General features: G+C 44.1%; 1 protein-coding gene across 7 annotated transcripts in view; it reads left to right on the top strand.

The window, feature by feature from the left end:
• sox6 (SRY-box transcription factor 6) overlaps positions 1 to 21,324 on the top strand; it is a 166,047-nt gene extending 144,723 nt beyond the window's left edge. For 5 of the 7 annotated variants that reach the window (XM_076287876.1, XM_076287873.1, XM_076287880.1 and 2 more), the window contains 4 exons: positions 5,551 to 5,656; positions 12,734 to 12,967; positions 14,649 to 14,865; positions 16,200 to 21,324. In XM_076287876.1, coding sequence (XP_076143991.1) covers positions 5,551 to 5,656; positions 12,734 to 12,967; positions 14,649 to 14,865; positions 16,200 to 16,512 — 870 coding nt within the window. In that variant the 3' untranslated portion in view covers positions 16,513 to 21,324. The remainder of the gene's footprint in view (positions 1 to 5,550; positions 5,657 to 12,733; positions 12,968 to 14,648; positions 14,866 to 16,199) is intronic. The other 2 variants (XM_076287879.1, XM_076287878.1) reach the window with 1 other exon arrangement.
• The last annotated feature ends 1,718 nt before the right edge of the window (positions 21,325 to 23,042 follow it).

The following is a 23,042-nucleotide window of genomic DNA, read 5'->3' as shown; positions in this document are numbered from 1 at the left end:
TGGCGGGGGATTGTCTTCTGGTCCGTCGCCGCCCCCCTCCCTCCCCTACTCCCCCCAACCCCCGACGTCTATTGTAAATAGATGGTATGATAAGAGCGAAACCGAGGTCCCACTTAACAGACCCACGAGGACTTGCTGAACAGTTCAGGGTCAGTTAGAACTGGAAACCCATAAAAAGCCATGAGCAAATGAGCTCAGCACAGCGGCAGTAGGAAAAGCGCCACCACTTTGAGCTCGCCTTTATGGCTGTGCGATGGCAAGCATGAAACGGATCATTTACGAATCCAGTTCAGAGGTTGGGGAATGTTGCAAGGCCAGCTTTTACTTCCCCTTAGCCCGCAATATCATAAAAATGACTCGATGACGGCGGCAACATATCCCATCATGGATGCAAACAAAAACAAAACAAATAATTAAGAAGGAGGAGAAGAAGAGGGATACGCTGGCGAGACGCCTGGATTGGGGGGGGGGGGGGGGGGTTGGGCTACTAGCTCATACCCGGCATCCCAGTGTAATGACCCTAATTGAAGTAAGATGCAGGGAAGCCATCTCCTCTTTAAACAAATGAGGTGGCTCTTTGGCTTTGGCCTGCCGGGCTGGAGGATTCGGGGGCAGTCATCCAGAGGCTGTCCCTATGATCCTGTGCCCACCAGTAGAGGTACTGTAAGTCCGAGAGGGTGCGGGCCCATGGCGCGCTGCCGTGAGGCCCACTGCCTGTTAGGAGACCTAAAGGTTGGGAGTCTGTGAGCATGAAGCCCACTGGTGAGCACAGAGCAGCCGACCGCATGAAAGCCTCTCTTGGCTCACCGCACGACTGGATGTGCTTAAGACTAAATGCTTTGAAACTACCAACTACTGGAGAGCGGGCGAAATTATAAATAACATGGCGATTGGTTAGGAGGGAATTAGAACCAGATGAAGGGCTAAACGACTGTGGAACAAAAGGCAATCTTGCTGCTGTGCACCGCACCTCAGCGAGGCAGAGAGAATGCACAAGGCAGCCAGACATACAGGGGGCTTCAAGAGGCCTGCAGGTCTCATAATTAGTCAGATGTGGAGTTTGACAGCGGCGAGGACACACAAAGGCCTCCATTCTTCTCCGGGCTCCGAGAGACGTTCTCCAGGTGTGTGACAGACAGAACACGCTGTATTCTCTACGCTTAGTAGAAAAAGCAAGGACAGCCACCCATTGTGCCCTTGTGTCCAATGTGTCGTTTTTTTCCTTCTTCTTCTTCTTCTTCTTCTTCTTCTTCTTCTTCTTCTTTCCTCATGGAGATATTTGCCTTGTGCACCTGGGCCTTGGGGAAAGTAAATTACTAATGCTCTGTTACTTGCACCTGTCTGAGTCACGTACTGTATTGTGCAGCTCAGCTCAATGTCACTTTTCTCCTGCATAATGAAAAGCACTCCAAGCAGTGTTATGTTTAACAGTGTGCACAGCTCTTTTTGTTGCTGGCCGAACAATGTGGGACATTCGAACTGTGTGGTGCTCTAATGCCACAAAGCCTGAAAATACCGGTCCAGCACAATTGGTATTATTTCGGAGCTGCATTGGAGAGCAGGAACAATTCAAGGCCATATGGCATGGGCCAGAGCTATTTATACAGGAGGAAGAACGTCAGGAGCTGCTGCGTGATGCCTAAGTACAGGGTAGACAGCAGCACAATGCCGAGGGCCGCTCCTGCCCTCGCTACCCAAAATATGCCCTGCGGCCGGCGCGAGCGTCCTCCGGCACATGTTCTGCGGCCAGCATGATTAAAACCTTAGCCCCAGCGCTGACATGGGCCCGTGCTGGCTCTGGATTAAATGTTAAGAAGTTCCACAAGGGCTGCCATCGACAGCCCTCCGCACTATTACTTCACTGTGCAACCATGCCTCCTTCGAACAAAATGCATTTGTAACCAAATTTGAGACAAAAAAGGGCTGGGGAGCGGATAGGATTATTGTGGGTGTCTTTTTCCACTTCAGCTTGGAGTGCACGGCTATAATTTTAGATGTGGGATTGAAGGCTGCATGCTGAACTCATTTGAGGGAAGGACCAGTTGTTTGCCAGAGGCAGTGGTCTACACGGGAGGGGCACATCTCTTGCATTGTTTTCCCCTCACTCTCTCTCTCTCTCTCTTTCTCTCACTCTCATTCTTTCTTCCTCACACAATCATATATCTTTCCTTTTTCTGTCTCTCTTTCTCTCTATCCCTCTTTCTTTGACACCCCTCCTCCCTTAACCAATATCTCCCTATTCTCTCAAAATTTTTGTTCCACTTTTTTCACCGCATTTGCTGAAGGGAGGAGTTCTTGCCATCTTCCTCAATGCGGTGCACATTATAAATATCCTTTATAGCATGCTACTGTAGTTACAGGGAGCTTCTAGTGAGCGTCTCTACCTGGCTGGACACCCCTGTCCCTGGGTGCTTCACGTCCTTTACTGCTCTTCAGTAGCGGAGTGATCAGTAAAAATTTAATGACACCATAAAATAATAAAAATGCCATTAATTTATCACAGCACTTCATGCCGTGGTAGTAAAGTAACATTAGTCCACTGAATATTTTTTGAGCCTTCAAACAAAAAAGCCTGATGCCATGCATATAAATTATCTCCATAATTTCTACTTCAATACTAATGCTCCGATATAAATTACGTATGTTATAACCAATAAGTATATAAAACATAGTATATAAAATTTAATGGAAATTCGTTGTGCAATATTGTGAGGAAGTCACTCTCCAGGTTTAAAGTCCATTTATACTCGCTAACACTGAGAGTATGTTCTCAGTTGTGTTTTCTCATTTGAGTTAATGCACTCGAGTCGGTCTTTATTATTTCCTTTGCTACCTAATTAAGAGCAAAACCTGGAGCAGTTTGGTCGATGATTAAGGTGGAGCAGCAGAGTCAGGTGCAGTAATAAAGGCTTAATTTCATAACTAGCTTTGTTGAGAACTGGTCCCAGGCGACTGGTAGGCTGATGTTGGTTAATGACCGGTCTCTTAGTGTGCGGTGCATGGGGGAGAAGTTTCGTGCTGAAGCAGTTATTAATGAAACTCAGTGATGGATGGCTCTTGTTCTCTATCCTCTCTCAGCCCGATGTGGAGTGTAATGATCATGAGTTTATAAAAGGGGTTGATTGATCAGAGGGGGCCAGGGCACAGCGGAGGAGGGACCAGTCCGCTCATTCATTATGAGGAGCCCACAAACTCAGACAAGCATAGATACTACTGGTCACACACACACACACACACACACACACACACACACACACACACACACACATACACACACAGACAGACACACACACACACATACACACACAGACAGACACACACAAATCTACACAAAGATATTTTCTCATAATATTTTCGCACTCTTCTATACACACATACACTTTCAAAGAAATGTTCTCTGTTGCACACACACACACACACACACACACACTGTCACACATACACACATATGTACACACACAAAATCCCTTAAAGATCGAGTTCTCTTCTGCGAGTGGGCCGCGGAGCATTGCAGGCTCTGTCGAGCCTGTCCCGCTAATCGCACATCCGTCAATTTGTCATCAGGACGCTGAGCCTCTTTCATTAAGTGCAATAATGTGGCCTGGTGATGAATACTCCAGGGGCCAGGACGATTCGCACCGAGACGAGTGTGTGTGTGTGTGTGTGTTTGTGTGTGTGTGTGTGTGTGTGTGTGGCACCACCGAGACACATGCGCGTGGCGCTCCATCTTATCTTTACAAAGCGGCCCCCTCCCATCAGGGCCTGACACGTATATCATAATTAGAAAACACTTAAGTAAGCAAAGCAGGGCCCACAAGGCACTGCCCGGTGACAGACCGGTAAGCAGGTAGTGGTTAATTGTAAATCAGGATCACTCAGATGCCCATGAATAATGACTGTTCCCTGAAGCGTGATGGTAAATGGCTAGTACTTCTCTCCCCTGTATTTTGTCCATTTTTATGAGTAATGGTTGAATAGATAATACACATGTGGAAGATCAGAGTTCAGCGAGCAACTTTAATCCCAGTTAATATTTTTTTTATGTACTTCTCATGCCATGTTGAGTTTAGACAATTTAATTTAGGAGATCAACTGAATCAACAGCATGTGTTTAATTAATGGTGTACAGCTTTACTAAAGTTTTGAATATGAGAAGGGATAAACCAGTCAGGACAAAACACTTAATGTATAAAAGAAGTATTTTTTTTACATTCCTAATGTAGATGAGCTGTTGACATCTTAAGATGTGGCAGTCAGTGTGTGAGGCAAAACTGTGTATGTGAGAACAGAAGCTCCCTAGTGGGTCTTCCGTCAGAAAACAAACAAAACGAGCAAAAAAAGCCCCAGAAAACAGCAGGGCTGAAAGATTAATGTGTGTGTTGGTGTCTGTGTCTGCGTGTGTGGCAGGGGAGCTGTAAGCATTGTGTTGGGAGCCCACCTGAGTGACTGAACAAACTACGTGTGATAGGCCTCCTGGAGGGGGAAAAAAGACAAGGCGGCAAAGAAAAAGAGACAGGAGAGTGAGAGATGGGAGTTGGGGGTGGCGAGGGGAGGGGAGGGGACGGGGCGGCTGACAGGCATACAGACAACACACCTTTGGCAGCGGTAGATTGAGCACTCACACTGGGAGTAAAGCAAACGCTCTCTTCCGAACCCTCCAAGCCCTAGCAGCGCGTCTGCTTTTAGCGTCCCTCCAGCTGGATCTGTGGTGGAGAGATTATTTGTATCATGCCGAGTCAAAGTGTCCATCTCCTACTTCAGTCTTTAGAGAAGGAGACAGCCCCTCTGCTAATGCCCTGCGCATTCACTGCAGAACTAGGTCATTTAACAATGGAGTGAGCAGCAGTCGGCACTCTCCCCCTGCATAATACATTAAGTGTAATGTGCACAGACTATTCAGAGGCCCCCCGAAAGCTGTTATTTTATTCTGTAAATGCACACGGACATGACATTTAATATTGTCATCGCGCGCTGAATGACAGGGTTTCGTTGTGCGTCAAGTACAACACGATGCCAAGTTTAATCTGAGCATAAAGCAACATGACAAAAGGGAAAACACGGTGTGTTCTTTAAGGCATGAACCCTGAATAAATGATAGGCAGTGAGCTCTGGGCACTGGAGACCCGGTCTTGTTCGACAAAGATAACAGGAGGAGGAAGCAGGGAAAAAAGAGGGAGGGAAGGGAAGAAAAACTCCCTGGCTAGAGGTCCCATGCTCCATTGTCTGAAGGAGATGCTTGAGTGTATTGCAAATCCTTTTACCAGCGAAGGACTATTAGTGTTTCTAAATCATGTCTCGAAAACCTCACAGATAAGGGGGTTTCCTAAATAGACATGGTAAAATGGGATGAAAATTTTTGTTTGTCAAAGCACAGTGTGCTATTAGTCCATCGACAGTAATGTATGACAGTCTGATTTTTGAAAGACGCATATTATAGTAAATAAATAGAATCGTAAAAAATCATCATAAGTAATGCCATATGTATTTCTCAGTGTATCTGTTTTTCTGATTGGCACGTGGAGTAATCTTTATACCTGTATGTTTTTGCAGGAGAGATCTCACTTCGACAGCCTGACTCATCCTTTGGCCAAGCTGGGAGAAGAAGTCAAAATTGGGCAGCGAGTCATAGATCTTACCAGACCAGAGGATCTAGATGGTAAGTAAACCTAGCTTGTTTTGTGAAAACAACAACATATACATCATCACTCATTATTTTTACTTATTTTTTATTTTTGTCACAATGAGTCATAATTACTGGTATCACACCACCACAGAAATTCTAGATCCACTTTATTGTAAAAATGCAGTATGCAAGAATATGGTGTATTTCCTTTTCCTTGAAGACCTGGGCCTTTACCAATGAGTTCCAACCCTCAGAGAATGACTCTTTAAATGACCTTCTTCCTTTTTGTTTGGTGGGCCTCAGGAAGCAATAGCCTTGTTGAGTACTGAAGGGAGGATGGGCCGCATTCCAGGCCTCGACTGGATTCCTCCAGTATCAGAGGTGGCAGTGTGCTGGGCGCTCTGCTGAGATTTGTTGGGGCCATGTGTTGTTAGGCCTGCATGACGTCGAAGAGAGAGAAGAAGGGCCAGAAGTGTGTGTGTGTGTGTGTGTGTGTGTGTGTGTGTGTGTGTGTGTGTGTGGGAGAGAGAGAGAGAAAGGGTGTGTGTGTGTAAGGTTGGACAGAGGTTATTGGAGAAACTGTTTGAAGGTTTTCACAGGTAGGTGTTCAGAGGACAGGGTCTCGAGGACAAAGCTGGGCCTTCTCCACGCCCAGCCAAGGCTGCCTCTGGCGCTTGTTTGAGGTGCTGCGCGCAGAGGTGTAAATTCTGATAGCACCAGTGTGACAAAGCGTCATTTCTCTTTGTGGCCCTGATGCGTAAACAGTAGCAAGGGAACACTCCCCAGTGCCAATATTTGTCTGACGTAAATATTTGTCACTGTTTCCATGGCACTTCGGTGTTCCAGTGGGGAAGACATGGTCTCGATTCATTTTTTAAGTGACAAACTTGGAAGATGGGGAGATGGGGATTTCTCATGACAATGCTAGCGACTCGCTGACTGGAAAAAAAAATGTTTGGGAGTTGGGAGCACAATCTGGAATTGTCTTTTTTTGCAGAAAATAATGTGACCGCTTTCACACAACAAATCGACTTGTTTACAGCCCTGTCAGAGTGGGAGATGATTTATTTACTTGGGCCACTTTCTCATGAAAATGCATCTGCATGGAGAATTAGAAATGCAGTTTGTGGGACATTCCTCTCTCAGGCCACACTGGAGTTCATCCCACCCCGCCTGTCAGAGCCTCAGCCCTGGCCTCAGCCTCAGTCGGTTATCCGACAGGAACCTTTTCTATTTGTGGGGAGTCAGAAACGGCATTGAGGGCGCATAGCTAGTAGGTGGGATGTGGCCCCTACTGGTGCCTTTTCATGAATGGTGGAGGGTGGGGTGGTTTGGAACGAGCGAAGTGCAACGGCAAACGTGTAGCGACAGTGAGTTGTCTCTGCAGGAGGCAGATTAAGGGGCCGGGTCCGGGGCCAGAGAGGTTGTCCTTCTGGATGGGGTGCTGTGCTGTAGACAGACGGCAGGGATGAGTGCATAGCTCACCAGCACACTCACCGTCCTGTCTCATATCCCCACAAATATATCTGTCTGATGAGACGACCACGCCGACAACAACACACATGAATGATGTGAGTGACACACACATAAAAACAGGCTTCCTTTTACAATTAAAATGTATTTATGTCTGAAGGGATTAGACCTGTTTACTTTGGAAAGTCATCCTGGAATGCTTCCCCTAGAAAATATTGGGCTCACCAACGAGTAAACAGTGACTCTTAAACAATATTAAATATGTTATGTAGTCGCAAGGAATTATTTTAATATGTCTGTACGTAGAAGTATTTTTTATTCAAAATTAAATTAATGATATATATATATATATATATATATATATATATACAGAAAGTATCATTGTTGTCATTTCAATTATACCTTAAGAGGTAAGAAAGCAAAAAAGAGTTTGTGAATTGATGTGCCCCAGTAGTGCCCCAGTGCCCTAGCAGTGTTAAGTACTTAGAGTTCTTTCTCTCTTCATAAGTTTCAAGAGGAGGTAAATTAATGAGTGTTACCTCTCAGGATGAGTTACCCTCCTGGCATAGCAACATTGGGCTTTCCTACAGAAAAGAAGTAGTGCATTGAAATAGGGTTTGGGCACAGCCGTTCTCTTGTCGTCGCTGTAACACACAGAAAAGCTTTAGGTTGCTTAAACTAATATTTTCGAAGCATGCAGCAACCAAATTAACAGCTGCCAAAGTTCTAACGAGGGACGCTGGAAAATGGTGGCTGGCCATGGAAATAGATAGAATTTCCTTCATTTTGCAAAAGCCACGAGCCACATGCATCAGCCCACCGCAAAGTCATTAGGTCTTTTTAAGCTCAGATGAAAAACATTAACAAATACCACAAAAGCCTTTAGTATGGCCCCCTTTGTTCATTCACATATGGCAACTACGCAGAGGCAGTATGGTACACTTGGGCCACGCATTTGTTTAAGTGCGTTCCTCACGGGGGGACTCAGAAAAACAAAAAAGCCACGTTGAGAGGATCCTAGAGTAGGAAACCAAGCTAATCTAAATTCACTTTTCTCTCTGACAATATCAGTCCAGTAGGAAAGGCTAGGCATTGATTAGCTATAAGTGCTCTGTTAATGAGGTGAGGGATAGCTATTCATTTAAAGATAGGCAGGGTGTTTTTCCCGTTGTTATGGTTTTGTTCGCTTATTTATTGTCATGCTGCAGGGCTGTCGTTGAGTTATTATGAGGTATTTATTTTGAGAAGTTGTTGTTCTCCCTCCGGTCAAAACCATGGGAATTCATAGCCTCTTTGTTTTCCCCCGGGGCTAAAGTGCAGATGTATAAAACTTGCTTTTTTCCCACACTATCTTGTCTTGAAAGTGAAATTACAATAAACCAAATCAGTGTAGACACAACAATTATGTTTTGGTTATTAAATATATATGTTTATGAAAGATAAAGTGTTATTGGCCCCTGTATTTGTGTTGTTATTCTACTGTTTTGGTTTTGCTTAGGAAATAAGTTAATGATATCTTATGTTACATGATTCACACAAACACTATGCAGTGTCCTTAACATATTCTCTAAAGCCTTATGGCATCCAAGGTGAGACACTAAAGACCAAAATAATTGCAACACACGAGTTAAAGCATGTTTAGTCCCCATGGCGCACACACACACACACACACACACAAACACACTCACACGCATGCACACACACACACACACACTCACATATACAGATATGACGGCAGTAAAATTCAAAACACAACTTGGAGAGAAACACAGATTGGCGTGTTTAAGTAGGGCTTAAATCACTTGTAATTTGTAATGGTTTAATTGGCTGAATATGAGCAGTGACTTGAATGGGGAGCGGCGAGCATTGTGTCATATCTGTCCGCGCACATTAATCCTGCCTGATCCCCCTCCAGAGAAGAAGCCTGTATTGTCAGTCGTAAACACCTTTATGGGGAGGCGTCTCATTTGATCCCAGGGAAGGGAAGGGGCCTGGCAGGCATGCGTGATTGTTGCTTGTTCACCTGAACGAATCTTTCTGAGTGGATTCTTGTGTGACAGACAGACTGTGGGTGCCTGCGGAACAAAGCCGAAGGAGAGAAAGAGAGTGAGAGAAAAGGAGGAAGAGAGAAAGAAGGAGAGAGAGAGAGAGACTTTTGGCTCTGCTCGATATACCGTCGAGTCCAGGCCTGCAGCACGCAGGTGTGATGGGCCGCTGGGATTCTGTCCCAACTCTTTTTTTTCTATTTCTTTCTCCTCCTATACACCCTCCTATCTCTCTCTCTCTCTCTCTCTCTCTCTCTCAGACCTATACATTTCACACGCAGTCCCCTCTGCTCTGCTCTCTGCCCAAACGTCTCACCAACAGGGACAAATTAAACGGAGATTCGTCCTGTCACATACCAGGCCTCATAAATCACAATAAACTCAATTAAAAGCCTCCTGGGTCTCCTTCCACAAACACACCCCAGGAAGCGTCCCCCTGGCATCCCCACGCAGCTGCACTTATTTACACACACTTAACTAGGTGCCTTCTCAAATCTGTGCTCCGATAACACAGAGAACACGACACATCAATTAATGCTAATTTGTTAGTGTCAGGGCCAGGTTGGTTGTCCTTTATTAGACAACAGTAACAACATGGGAAGAAGGAAGAGAGGGAGGGAGGGAGGGGTGGAATAATGAAAAACGTGGCCGGTTGTAAATTGCATGTTTTGAATGCAGGGTGACGCTGTGTGGGAGACTGGGTTGCCAGCTCCTTGGCTGCTTTTGATTAAGGCAGATCATGATTGCGGAGGGCTCAGGGAGGGGTAGGGGGGATGAAGAGGGCGTGAGGGGGGGGACCACCCGTGTCTGAGAGCTCATGCCGGGGGGTGGGGTGGGGGGTGGGTTTGGGGCTGTTGCCGCTGCTGCTGCTGCTGTCACCGCCGCTGCCTCAAGGCCCTCCCCCGCCCCCAGCCCCCGGCCTCAAGCCCCCCCTGCACTGAGACAATGGGACTGCGCAGAGGCCCAATGAGGGGTCCGCCGCCAGACTCCTGTCAGCAGCACACAGCCTCCCCGCCTGGCTTCCTGTTTGTCTGTCTGTCAGCGTGACAGATCCACCCAGAGCCCGAAAGCAGAGCCCAGGCGTGCTCAGCAGCCCCAACCGCCGACACTATGGTGTACCGCCAGACGGCGCCAGGGCAGGAGGTCACCTTGTACTGCTTATGGGGGTTGGGGGGTTGGGGGTGCTTGGTGGTCCCAGCAGCATGTATGGTGGCCTCGTAGGAGAAAAAATGAGACACAGAACCGCACGTGTGGTAGCTGCTCTGCTCAGATGTGCATATCGTCTGTGCGGCACGGGAGCTGAACCAGCCAGGCTGGCACATCCCTTTCCCCCCTTGGCGGTGCCGCTCCTGTTGTCGTGTGTATGTGTGTGTTGCCTGCTTGTAAGATGCTCACCTCTGCCCACACGCCTGCATGCCAGTATATAAATGGCTGAATCAGTGTCAGTGGTAAAGTAATGGCATGGGGGGCATCGTAAATTAGAGTGCTCCATCCTTTTACCTCCCAACCTCCCCCAACCCACCCCACCACCCCCTGCCACACACACACATATACAGACACACATGCACATATGCCTCCCGTGAGCAGACAGTGGCTGTCGTGACGGAGCGATGCCGAGCGTTTTTCTGCTGGCAAGGTAATGAATGCCTTCATCTGGCCTGGCAGTCAGCGGATTGCCCCCGTGTTGATGGATACTGTCAGGTCCACGCCACACTACATTTCATTGCACAATAAACATGGCTGTCAAAGCCAAACAAAGTGAAATCAATTCATCCTGTACAGTGAGTGCGTGCTAAATGAAATTAATGTACTGTGGGGGTTGGCCGCGGGCGGGAGCGGCAGTGTATTATCCCGGCATTCCTGATGGCTCAGAGCGGCAGCGTGGCGCGTTGAGGCGCGGCATAGACTGAGCTAGGGAAAGGGTGACATTTGTTTTCTGGGGGGTAGAGAGGAAGGGGGAAGAGGAGGGGAAAAAAATAACATTTTTTTTTGGCGGGGCCAAGAGAGCTTAACGGTGAATGAAATAGGCATGTGATTGTGTGTGGCTGAAGGCTTCCACCAGACCAGAGAGGGTGGAGGCGGGTCATTGCTTCTGCTGCAGCCCCTCAAACAGATGTACTCTCTGATGCACGCTGTATCTTTAATCTAATCTTTACATCCAGGTAATATTGGCCCTCACATTTAAAAGAGGTATGGTGTGTGTGTGTGTATTTGTATTTTATAAAGATAAAATCAAGGATGATATTGACTTGCTTGACTTGATTGACATTGATCACTGAAAATATCAATGATCAATATAAGATTCATCTGCTGAGATGAATGTTTCAAATGTGGTCAGATAAAGGGAAGATGCTCTAGTTTTACATTTCTTGCCCAGTGTAAGCCAGATAGAATACCATTGCAGTCCAAACCCGTAGAGCCTCCTGCTGGTCATCTGAACCCTGGGTTACAGACGTGCCAAGACTAGCCCCTATTTTACCCGGCTGCTGCTCCTTGTACTGAAGCCCTTCTTTTTCTTTGGGTGTGTACAGTTTCTCAAAGTATCCATCAGTAATATTTTTAATCAAGCCCCAGCCCCTGCACTCATTAAGACTCCCCGTTCTGTTTATCGGTTGAAATAATAATCAAAATCAAACCAGGTGAGGAGTGCCAAGACATAGAGCTGTGGTCCTGATGAGTGTGTGCGTCACATGTGGGTGATTAAATATTCATGAGCCATTCCAAGCTTTCTTATCCAGTTTTTGGATCATTAAAGATGTATTCGAGCATATGGGAGGCGCTTTTTTTTGTTTTATTTTTCAAGCCTTGTTTACCAACATGTTTTTGTTTGTTTAAATATTCATACAGCTTTTATTTAATTCTTTCACATCTTACATATAAAAGGAGGCAAATGCGCATGCAAACAGAAATCATTTCCAGTCGGCTGTAAAGTTAAATACAGAAACTCCAATCTCTCATGCTGATTGTGAATGGCCTGATTGAGGAGCGGCTGTCTACTGGCAGTGACTGAGCGTCTGTGTGTGTGTGTGTGTGTGTGTGTGTGTGCGTGCATGTGTGTGCTTGTGTGCAGAAAAGCAATATAAAGACCAATGTTTTAATAGCATTTTGGCACACGTAGTTTTCCTCTTGATGTTATTATACTTATTTGACCAACTCTCTGCTATGTTTGCTATTTTGGTTGGCATTATTGGATGTTTCACGGACACATTACAAGTGTCAGCCCTGAAATATAGGGGTTTGAATACCGGGCCCGAATGCTAGGACCCAGACAAAATATTTAGCTGTCATTTTAGTCAAGGCCATTCTTTCTTGGTTTGGGTAGGACACTGTTCGCCGCTCTGGGGTGGCTTTTCAGTTACTCAATGTCTCCTTGTTCTGCTCTCAAAACATTACGTGCTGCAGATGGAGGGCTATTGGAGAGGAAAAAGAAAAGTTTTCTCTCGGTTTCCATGTTAGGCCCACGCTGGTGATGTGTAGCACTGGCCTGTTACGTGTGTAAGTCTGGCCGATTCGGGTGATGTCGGATCTGGTTTGGCAGGAGATTAATGTCTTGCATTGTTGCTCTCTCCTCTTCTTGCTCCGGTGTTTCCAGGGAGTAGAGAACTGAATGGCTCTGCAGATAAACCACAACAGTATTATTATTGGCCAACAGGAGGCGCCAGCACAGGCGAGGCGCGGGTCTTCAGGGAATCCCGAGGAAGGAACAGCAACGAGCCACACATCAAACGGCCCATGAACGCCTTCATGGTCTGGGCCAAGGATGAACGCCGCAAAATCCTCCAGGCCTTTCCAGACATGCACAATTCCAACATCAGCAAAATCCTGGGTAAGACAAAAGCCCTCAAATCCATCACACTGCTACAGCTACATTTGTATAAGCCCACCCTCCCATCTCGTTTAAAGATGACGACATGTTCCAGAATAAGCAGACTGCTCCATGATGGAATTCAAACCTCCGCACACAAAAACAGACCAGTCAGGCTTTGGATTAGAACAAGAACATCTTAGCTAGAGAGGGATACAAGCAGATCAGCACCTTCATAATTCATTCAGTGGGTTTATTGAAATTATGACCCTGAAAGTTTATTCCCAACTTTACCCGTGTGGTTAAAAACAAACATACACACATTCACTCACTCCTTTAAAAATTAGAGCCAATATTCATAATCTCTTCCCCTTAGATCATCTGTCGTCTTATATTTTATGGTATCTTGTTTTTTTATCACAGTAATGAAATGAAAGGGGGAAAAACGCCATATCCCAGTAATCCCTCCTCTCCTTCCCCCATCCTTCTTGAAAGGGTGGTGATGCCTTCCCAAGCGCTCCCGCTCAGCTGCGCATAAACACACCGCTGTCTGGCTCTTGGCAATAGTGATAAACGCATAGTGTTTTGAGCCGTGTGTTAATAAGGAGAAGAAACAGACCGGCATTCAACTGAAACACTGATACTCTGTGGAGGTGGACGGGAGGCCGGGGCGGGAGGGCTTGGGGGGGTGGGGGGTACGGGGGGCTGGAATACTGGCCCGTGTGTGTGTGTGTGTGTGGCGGCAAGAGCCGGACCTGTCGAGCCCAAACCCAGCTGAATGATGCTTTATGCTCGTCAGTGTAGTTTTTTCCCCCTCCTCCTCCTTGCCCTCCTCCTCCTCCTCCTCACCTCGCGGCCCTGCCTGTGTGTGTGAATTATACACTGTGGAAAAGCCACAGAGGACACGGCCATATTGCGATGAGTGATTATTTCAACAAATCAATTTTGACTTTTTTTCCCCTTTAGTTAAACACACACACACACACACACACACACACACATACACATGCACACACAAATTATTTAAAATTGTGAGCACAAATGTCTGCAGTTTTTTTGCAGTATTTCTGTTTATTCTTACAACTCCCCTGCCACACACACACACACACACACACACACACACACACACATATACACACTACCCCTCCACCTGGGTCATTCTGTACTGTATGTATGTACCTTAAACACACAGTAGTCCAGCCGTTGGAGCAGCCAGAGTACTTGTGCTGTTCCAGCAGTTCAATCAGATGGATTTAGTGGCCGTCACGAGCCAGCGTTTGTCATGAAAAATGACGGGGCTAAATGGGTCTCGTCCCACAGTGCTCAGAGTCAATAGATCACGGCTACTAAAAGTCCCGTCAGCCGGGACACACTGAAGGCTGCAGATATTTACTGGCCTGTTGTTTTCCCTCTAATGCAGTAGGCAGCCAGCTCCCCTACCAGCCCTTAGACTAGCCTCGCCTTTCTCACGGAATATGTTTAAACACACATCGGCTCTAACATAGATGCAAACAAAATCTCTAACCTGATTCAAATTTGTACTGGAATAAACAATGCTGTTACAACTTTTAGTAAATTAAGAAAATATTAACTGAAATATTTGTAGAGCACAATTTTGTTGTGAATATTAATTCATACATTATACATGGAACCACTATTTGTATACGGCCGCTTCTTATTTTGTCTGTTGTACTGGCTGCAGGTTCTCGCTGGAAGTCGATGAGTAACCAGGAGAAGCAGCCGTACTACGAAGAGCAGGCACGCCTCAGCAAGATCCACCTGGAGAAGTACCCCAACTACAAGTACAAGCCACGGCCCAAACGCACCTGCATCATCGACGGGAAGAAGCTGCGCATCGGCGAGTACAAGCAGATGATGCGGTCGCGGAGACAGGAGATGAGGCAGTTCTTCACTGTGGGGTAGGTGCACAGTGAAGAACTCCACCGAGATAGAAATAGGCACACAGACATAAGCAAACACACACACACACACGCACCAGCTATCCCTCTTACACACACACACTCTTTCCCTCCCTCTCCCTCTCTTTCTCTCCCCACATACATACCCCCCCCTCACACACCACACACACACACACAAACACACAATCTGTGTGTCTATGTTTCTCATTCTTTCTCTATTCCCTTAAAAGGCACTTAAGCTAACCTTGCTCATAAACACACAAACACACACCTACTTAAATTTACTGTACTTCAATGTTAGCCCAGTGCACATTGCACAACATGAAGGCTGCATTTAGGTACAGTGTACCAATTACCCAAACTAATCCCCTGATCCTGTAATGAGTTTGACTGCAGTAATATGTTGCCATATTCTGCCTAGTCATTTCACTTGAATTATTTGACCATCATTCTCAGTTTTTATTACCAACCAATCAGAAAATCTGATTAGCTAAATGTCAAACTCATTTGTTCAACAAACATTTTTATAATAGTGTTTATTTTGTAATCTACGTTTAAAAATTGGCTTCTTTCAGACAATAGCAAACTGCCAAGAGAGTATGCATAGGTGTTATTATGCTATGTAAAATCTAAGTATGAATGTAAAGGAGGCCACAGGGCAGAAGTCTCGACCGTAACTATAATTTACTGCGTGTGGTCAGAGGGAGAGCCTGCTCCAGGTGTTCCCACTTCGCCAGTTTGAAATAAGATTGCTGGAGTATCAATCATGCTCCCGAAGATCAGGAGCCAGCGTCTCAACCACCAATTGGCTTTGTCACCAAAAAGCAGGGGTATCGTTTTTCAACGATTCTAAAAATTGTTCCGTCATAACTGCCCCAAATCATTTTTGCAGAGGCTCTGGCTGTGAACATGCCCCTTTAGAGAACAGTAAAGCCGGTGCTCTCAAATTTAAGTGCTTAAACTGAAGAACCTTGTCCGTCGACGGGGTCTTTGTTTGCTCTCCGCATTCCTTCCATTCGCTAATTCCCAAAGACTGTAATTGTTTTCCTTGATGCATGATAAACATGTCATCTTTGCATCAGAAGTCTAATCCGCACTCAGTTTAGGAGAGTAAGAACTGCAGTTAAACTGTCAAGAAAGTCCGGTGGAAAATCTTAACGCCTCTTTCCTCTTCTCCTTCTCCTTTCTACCTTGTCTTTCTTTCTTTCCTTCTTTCTTTCTCTCTTTTTAATTTCCTTCCATCTTTCCATCTCTCCCTCTTTTTTACTTCTCTCCCTTTCTCTCTCTCTCTCTCTTTCTCTCTCTCTGTGTCTCACTTTTTCTATGACTCACAGGCAACAGCCACAGACACAGCTCCCCATCAGTACCAATGCAGGTGTGGTCTACCCTGGAGCCATAACCATGACGACCACCACCACGCCCTCCCCGCATATGACGTCAGACTGCTCCAGCGCCTCGGCCAGTCCCGAGCCCACCATCCCCGTCATCCAGAGCACCTTCGGCTTGAAGATGGAACCCAACGCCATGGTGACCAGCGACGCCATCAACGGCGAGGACGAAATAGATATGTACGAGGACTTTGAGGATGAGCCCAAATCGGACTACAGTAGTGAGAATGACACACAGGAGCCTGTCAGTGCCAACTAGAGGCCAAACCCTCACACAACCCCAGCCCACACCAACCCCAACCCCAACCCCCACACCCACAACCAAGAGTGTACATCTACTGGAGAGAACGGGGAGCACCCGAAGGAAGAGAAGGAGACAAACAAGAACTACAAAACAAAAAGAGAAACATTTCTTTTTGATATTATCTTCAGGAGCCTGCATGCATATGTGGCTCCCTCAGAAACAAACAGCTATTGGTCTTAAGTGTTTTTAAAAGTGTGAAGCAGTTTGATTGTGTTGAATTTTGGCTTTTTATTATCTCATTGTTTATTTTGTGTTTTTTTGTTTTGTTTTGATTTGTTTTTGATGGACATATACACAGTTAGGGTTATTGCCTAAAACATTTGGATGACAGGACTTGAAAATTAACATCCATAGCTCTCACAGTCTTACTTTATCGTTTGTATCAGTATACATGTATGTTTTTTTAATGTGTTGATTGCTTTTGTTAGCTTACATTACTGTTCATGATGGGGGTTTATATTCTCACTCAGGTATGCTGTGCCAGCTTACAGCTCGTGAATGTTTTTAATCTGATCAGTTTTAAATGAGGAAGATAACAAAAACGAAACATTTTAAATTTCATCGCAAGATAAAACAGTCTCAAATCTGAGAACAGAGGGAAGGCAACAGACTCCCAATTATTATTATTATTATTATTATTAATATTATTATTATTGAGATAAGTTCCAGTGTGCCAAACATTTCATAAGCTTCCTTTTTTCATAAATCTCTTTTTTTATATTATTATTTCTTTTAGTCTTAAGGGAGACTGTATTTTGGACAATCTTTGATATCAGATCGAAGCTCCCCCTCCACCCCAAGTCTTGTTTCGGTGCATCTGTGCTCTTTATCATGGAAAAGCACTCAGGAATCTGTGTGATGTTTGCGGTTTTTGATGAGATGGCCTGTAAGTGCTTGCTGGCCATGGAGTTGTTGGAGTAATACTTTTCTCCAGAAAGTTTAATACAGTGATCAACAGAACCAAGTTACCCACCCCCCACCCCTCGCCTAGCTCTCCAATTCAGTCTTACACACTAAGTTCTTAATCAGAGTGATTGTAATCAGTCCAGAATGCCAAGGGGCCAAAGGCATCCAATCCACTGACTTGGAAAGGCAGCAAAGGCAGCTTTGGTGGCATTACAATCGTAAATTGCTGTTGTCCAATATGCACAGTACATTCTCTTAAACACTTTAGCCTCCACCAGGGCACAAAGTTTAAAGTCCTTAAAGTCTTCTTTTCCTGAATTTAAATCTTTGGGACATTGTAAATCTTAATTGACACAAGAAAGTCTTAGAGCAGAGCATGGTCTTTGGGTTCATGCGATGTGCTCCTCATTACAAGGTCTTAAGAAAAGCTCCAGTTTATCTGGATGCAGTGGGCCAGTTGCAACGAGGGCAGGTGTAGGGAACTGCCCCCAGATTTGTACAAGCAATGAATATCAGCACTTAATCTCTCCACAAGTATTCAGAACAAGAAATATTACACATTTTCAAACCTCTGCATTTTAAATGCATCCTGACATATTGCATCAGATATTATGATTTTTAGCTTTGGTACGTTTGATCATTGACAAGTTCTAGGATGCTAGATATTATAAAAGGAAAAAGAAAGATATCTACTGATAAAGTGATAAAATGGCATAATTTCAATTTGAACTGCTGATACAATCAGTGCAGATTTTCTAAAAGCACAGAATTCTTGATACAAAAAACAAACTCAATCCTTTGCCTCACTGTAGTGGCAAGGATCTTTTAATCATTAGAGCGTCTCCTTGCAGAAGGGCAGCAAAGAGACGGGCAGCGGTCAGGCCCACTGGTTGCTGCTGCGTTCCCGCTGTGGCCTCCTGAGGGGTGCGGGGTCTAGCGCACCTTCATCTCCGCCCTGCTCCCCCGCCACCCCTGCCCCTGCCCCCGCGAGAGTGCCATCTGGCAGGGCCCGGCAAACAGCGGTGCCTGGGCAGAGAAGAACAATGCCGGCAGAGGCCTTATCGTTTTCATTGTGCCCTCCATCAAAGTGAGGGTGAAAAGGCCACGGCCGCATTCAGGCCCGTGGCGCTGGCGAGCAGATGGAACAAGTACATCACGCTGTGGGGGATTATTAAAATGACTTACGAGTCGCTATCATCCCAAATACGGCATTATTAATGCATGAGGCCTGCCATTTTCCCCCTGCCCTTGAACCTGTCCATCTAATCCACTACACAGAGATAACGGTTTGAAACTGCTGGCCATACCCATCCCAACCCCTCAGTGTCTCTGTCACTCACTCGATCGCTTTGGTGCTGCTGATCACTGCATTAGCTTTTCACGGTACAGATGGATGTGAAGATCTTATTCTCTCTTGTCACATCGACTGTGATAGTGTCTGTTTATCCCCAGACCCCCCCACCCCTCACCCCCATTTGAAAGCATTTAACAAAAAGGCTTAGAAGTTTTAAGCACTTCTCTTTAAGAACATTTGTGTTTGTATTCTAGAATTTTTGTAATTTTTGTTTCCATCTTTTTAAAAGGTACAGTGCTTGGCAGGATCCCTATCGTTCTCCGTCAAAGCAAAGTCAAGCTCTCTCTTTTCTCTATAGGCCAACTTGTGTGTCTTGTTTGAAGCTGTCACTTCTGTGTGCTGGTTGATTGGTTGATTTGTACATGATTTGTACATATTTTTGTGACCATGCCAAAACAATTTTGTAGGCTGGTGGACAACAAAAGGACTGTCTTTGGACTCTTCGGACTTGAAACTTGATTGCGCTAGTATAACAAACAAACAAAAAAACAAAAAAAGATTTAAAAAAGGACAAAAAAGAAGTTCATTCTCACAGAGACAATGTTTCATAAGTGTTATGAGCACTGGATATAAATGGTATTTTTTATCAATTCTGACTAATGTGAAGCTGTTGTGCGAGGAAAAAAAAACTACATGAACAAAAGTCACCTGTTTGAACTCATGTGGGCTCGTCTCACAGTTGCCAGATCTGAGTCATGTTTCTGTCTACTTATTTTGTTTATTTATGCAAAAACACATGATGAATGAACATTTCATTTAAGCTCCAGGGCTGCCTAGGGGATGGGAAGAAGTTGACAGAAGGCTTGCATATTGACTGGCCACCTGAGACACACCGGACATCAGTATCACATTTTATTAGTCACGTATATTTGTGTTGTATATTGTATTTGAAGCTATATAGTGCATATAGACATTTTATTGTATTTATTAGCCATTGTTGGCTCTAAAAGTGTCAGTAGAACAGAATAAACGGACAATCAGAAAAAAAAATAAACAGTTGAGATTTGAACCAGAATTGGAGCTCAAAACAAAGTTTCTTTTCTTTCTTTCATGCTTTTTTTTTTACAAATTCACCATCTCATCACAGATGTTTTATTGTACATATAACATAGGAAAATAGAAATCTATTTTTGTTCATGGATACTTAGTGAAGTATAAGTTATGTATTTGACTTTTTTTCACATTGTGTATGTTGGTCCTTGTTCTGAAAAAAAAAAAAACTGACAAGTCACTGTACCTCATGTAGATGCTGAACTGACATCCCTGTTGAACGAGCAGTATTTCACCTGTAGCTGAAACAGCCAAGCATCTTGCTTGTGTTTCAATGATAATCATTAGACCTGTTCAATCAGCCAAAACTGTACTACTTGTGAACCAGTTGTCTATTGGAATTATACACAGAAAACGTTTTACAGTGCAGTGCAATGCAACCAAGTGTCAAACTCTGCAGGAAATTATCTGAACTGACAGTGTTACAGATGTATGTGAATGGCTAGGTCTCAACCCCTTAACAATGAAAATGTTTGTATCACAGATAGTTCTTTCACAATAATAAGTGGTCACAATAAGTTATTGGATATGGCGGCTGTCATTCAATAATGTGCCAAATTTTGCCCCAAACCCAAATTGGTGTAAAAAAAAAACATTTGCATGCATCAGTTTTACAGAACAATTTTAATATACTAAAAAATAGAAGAATACAATTACATTTCTTGAAATCACAGGTGAGGTTCTTGGATAGCGTAGATCATAGGGGACGTGCAAATATTTATTAGAATCTATGCTGTACACGGATACTCGTGCGCATCCTCTGTCCTCTTTAGTCCTTTTTGTCTCTTATTACTATCTTAAAAATTGACGTTTTTTCATAAAACGCAGCCAGCAGCAATCTAGCCCAATTGACATTTCTGTTCCTTCATCATTGTCACTGCCATATTAACACAATGTAGATACAACTGAAGACAGAGCTCGAATGCTGTTTTTACTTAACTTAACTTACTGTAATTCTTTTTTTTCTGTCATTGAACTTATGTGATGTATATTGTGGGATTGTTCTTTGTTAATTTAATCAGCACAATTCACTGACATGCTGGACTGACATGCTAGCTGCTGTTCAGAAGAGTAAAATGTTTGCTGTTTGGGACAACATAATATGCTGTTGTCCATGGTACTCTGCTTCTTAGGTTATTTGTGTTCTCCAAATCGTCTCCTCAGCAACACTGTACGTGATGCTCCTCTGTTGCTTCAGCCGCAGTTATTTTGATTCCCTTTGGCAGCCTAATACATGTTTGTTTTTGTTTGTTTGTTTGTTTGTTCTTTTGCATAGAGACCGGTTACTCGACTGGTACCTAGGCCTTTGGCAGGTATTGATCGGGAGTTAGAGGTGATGAAATAGTGTCTGTTGCTGCTTTTAAAAGTTTTAAGTCTGAAAAATGTAAATAGTTTATCATAATATCTTGTACAGTCCAGTGTAAAGTTTTTAATTGAACTTAAAAAGGTTGCCATCACATTTGTGTTCACATTCTTCTTTATACAGTGCAAAAGACAGCTATTTGCTAAGGATATTATTGTTTTAAAAAAGAAATGAAAAAAAAATGGTACTAAAAATATTTTTTGCTTGGCTTCAATATGTAAACCAGCAAGTCCTTGGTTTCCATGTGCAGTATTGACGTGAGGTAAACTAAAGGTTAAATAATTCAGTGCTATGTTTGGAGACCAGTCTTCTCTGTTTTGGTAGTATTAATATATCAGATAAAGTATACCAGATGAGTGACACATTTGGGTGTTTTTAGGCACCTTAGTGGTGTATAAATTATTTAGGTTGTTTCCCTACAGGATGCATTTTGGCATATCATAATGTAACACCATCTTTCTACAGTACCGTATGTGTACGCAGTCAAGTCAATGTAACACGACAGAGTTTGGTGTTACCTCCTGTTTATCATTTACCTCAAGAGTGTCCTCCTTTTCCATAAAAAGAAAATGAAATCACACAAGAAAAAAAGCCGTCTCACCACCACTCCATCTTTTGTACTGCTGTTGACACTTACAAATTAAAGAGACATTTTGTTTTACGATATTTGTGTCTGTTTTATATTTATTTTGGGGGAGGGAAACACTTTGTATGGTTTTGTAAAGTAGGAAACTTTGCATTCTGAGTCCAGTAAGCAGCAGGGTGGTATTGGTCGTGACTAATAGTGCAAAATATGGCGGGTTTTGGGGAGGTCTGACCCCCTGATCAGGACCTGCCCCCCCCCCCCCCCCCCCCCCCGCCCTCCCAAAAGAGATAAGAACAATTGCACAATAAAATTCAATATTTAAAATTCAATATATTCTTATAATGTAAACTGAATTTTCAAACTGTGTTAAAATGGTGTGTTTAGCAGACAGAATTTCACTTTGCTATGATGCAGTCTACCTTAGTTACTAGAATTGCGGTGTTCGCCACCAACACTGGTGTTAATACACACAAGTTACACTATTGACACTGTACCCTCATAATGAGAGCTAGCCTATAGCTTGTAAAGATAGCCAATTGGATTATACTTCTACTCAACATATAAACCAGTCATATAAAAATTGATGGACAAAATAGCTAGCTAGCTAATTTTGCAATCCATTAACAGGCCCATTGATTTGACAATGGCAACAGTCTTGGGAGAAATATTTAACCACATTCATTTTTTGCCTGAAATTGCACTGTGCCTACTTACGAGGGCATTGTTCCCACCTCTTTTGGGGTCTACCATCAAATGTTTGACCTCTATAGAAAGCTAAGAACCTGTAGTTTTTGCATGAAACAGTCAGAATAACTGTGTGATATACTGACACAGAGTTACAGAGGCTGGATTAGTTTTTTCTTTCTGCCGGATTACAAGCATCTCTGAACTGACCACATCAGCCCTCTACAGTACTACTAAATATCACTTAGAAACACAACTGAGCCCTAGCACCAGGTCTCGTGAAGCTGTGTGCAAAAGTAGATCAATATACACGGGTTTCCTGTTTACCAACAAAACTAGATGCGCGCACAGCCGTGGGGAGGAAGACACTTGGTGGCCGTCCACAACGTTATAAACTTAACCTAAATAGTCGGCTGCTCTAAGCTACAATCGGATTTTTTTGTATACCCCTGTTGTCTCAGTGATAGGCTAATAAAATCTCATTTCAGGCTATATTTCAGAGTTTGCCGTTCATTTGCATTATTAATATAACATCTTATTTT

Source organism: Alosa pseudoharengus, unplaced genomic scaffold (genome assembly GCF_046254945.1).
Source record: "Alosa pseudoharengus isolate Yale_2024_CS ecotype anadromous, Long Island Sound unplaced genomic scaffold, YU_APseudo_1.1 YU_APseudo_1.1_scf_16, whole genome shotgun sequence".
NCBI lineage: Eukaryota > Metazoa > Chordata > Actinopteri > Clupeiformes > Clupeidae > Alosa > Alosa pseudoharengus.
The sequence above is the reverse complement of the archived record's forward strand: the minus strand, read 5'-3'. Positions and strand labels throughout refer to the sequence as shown.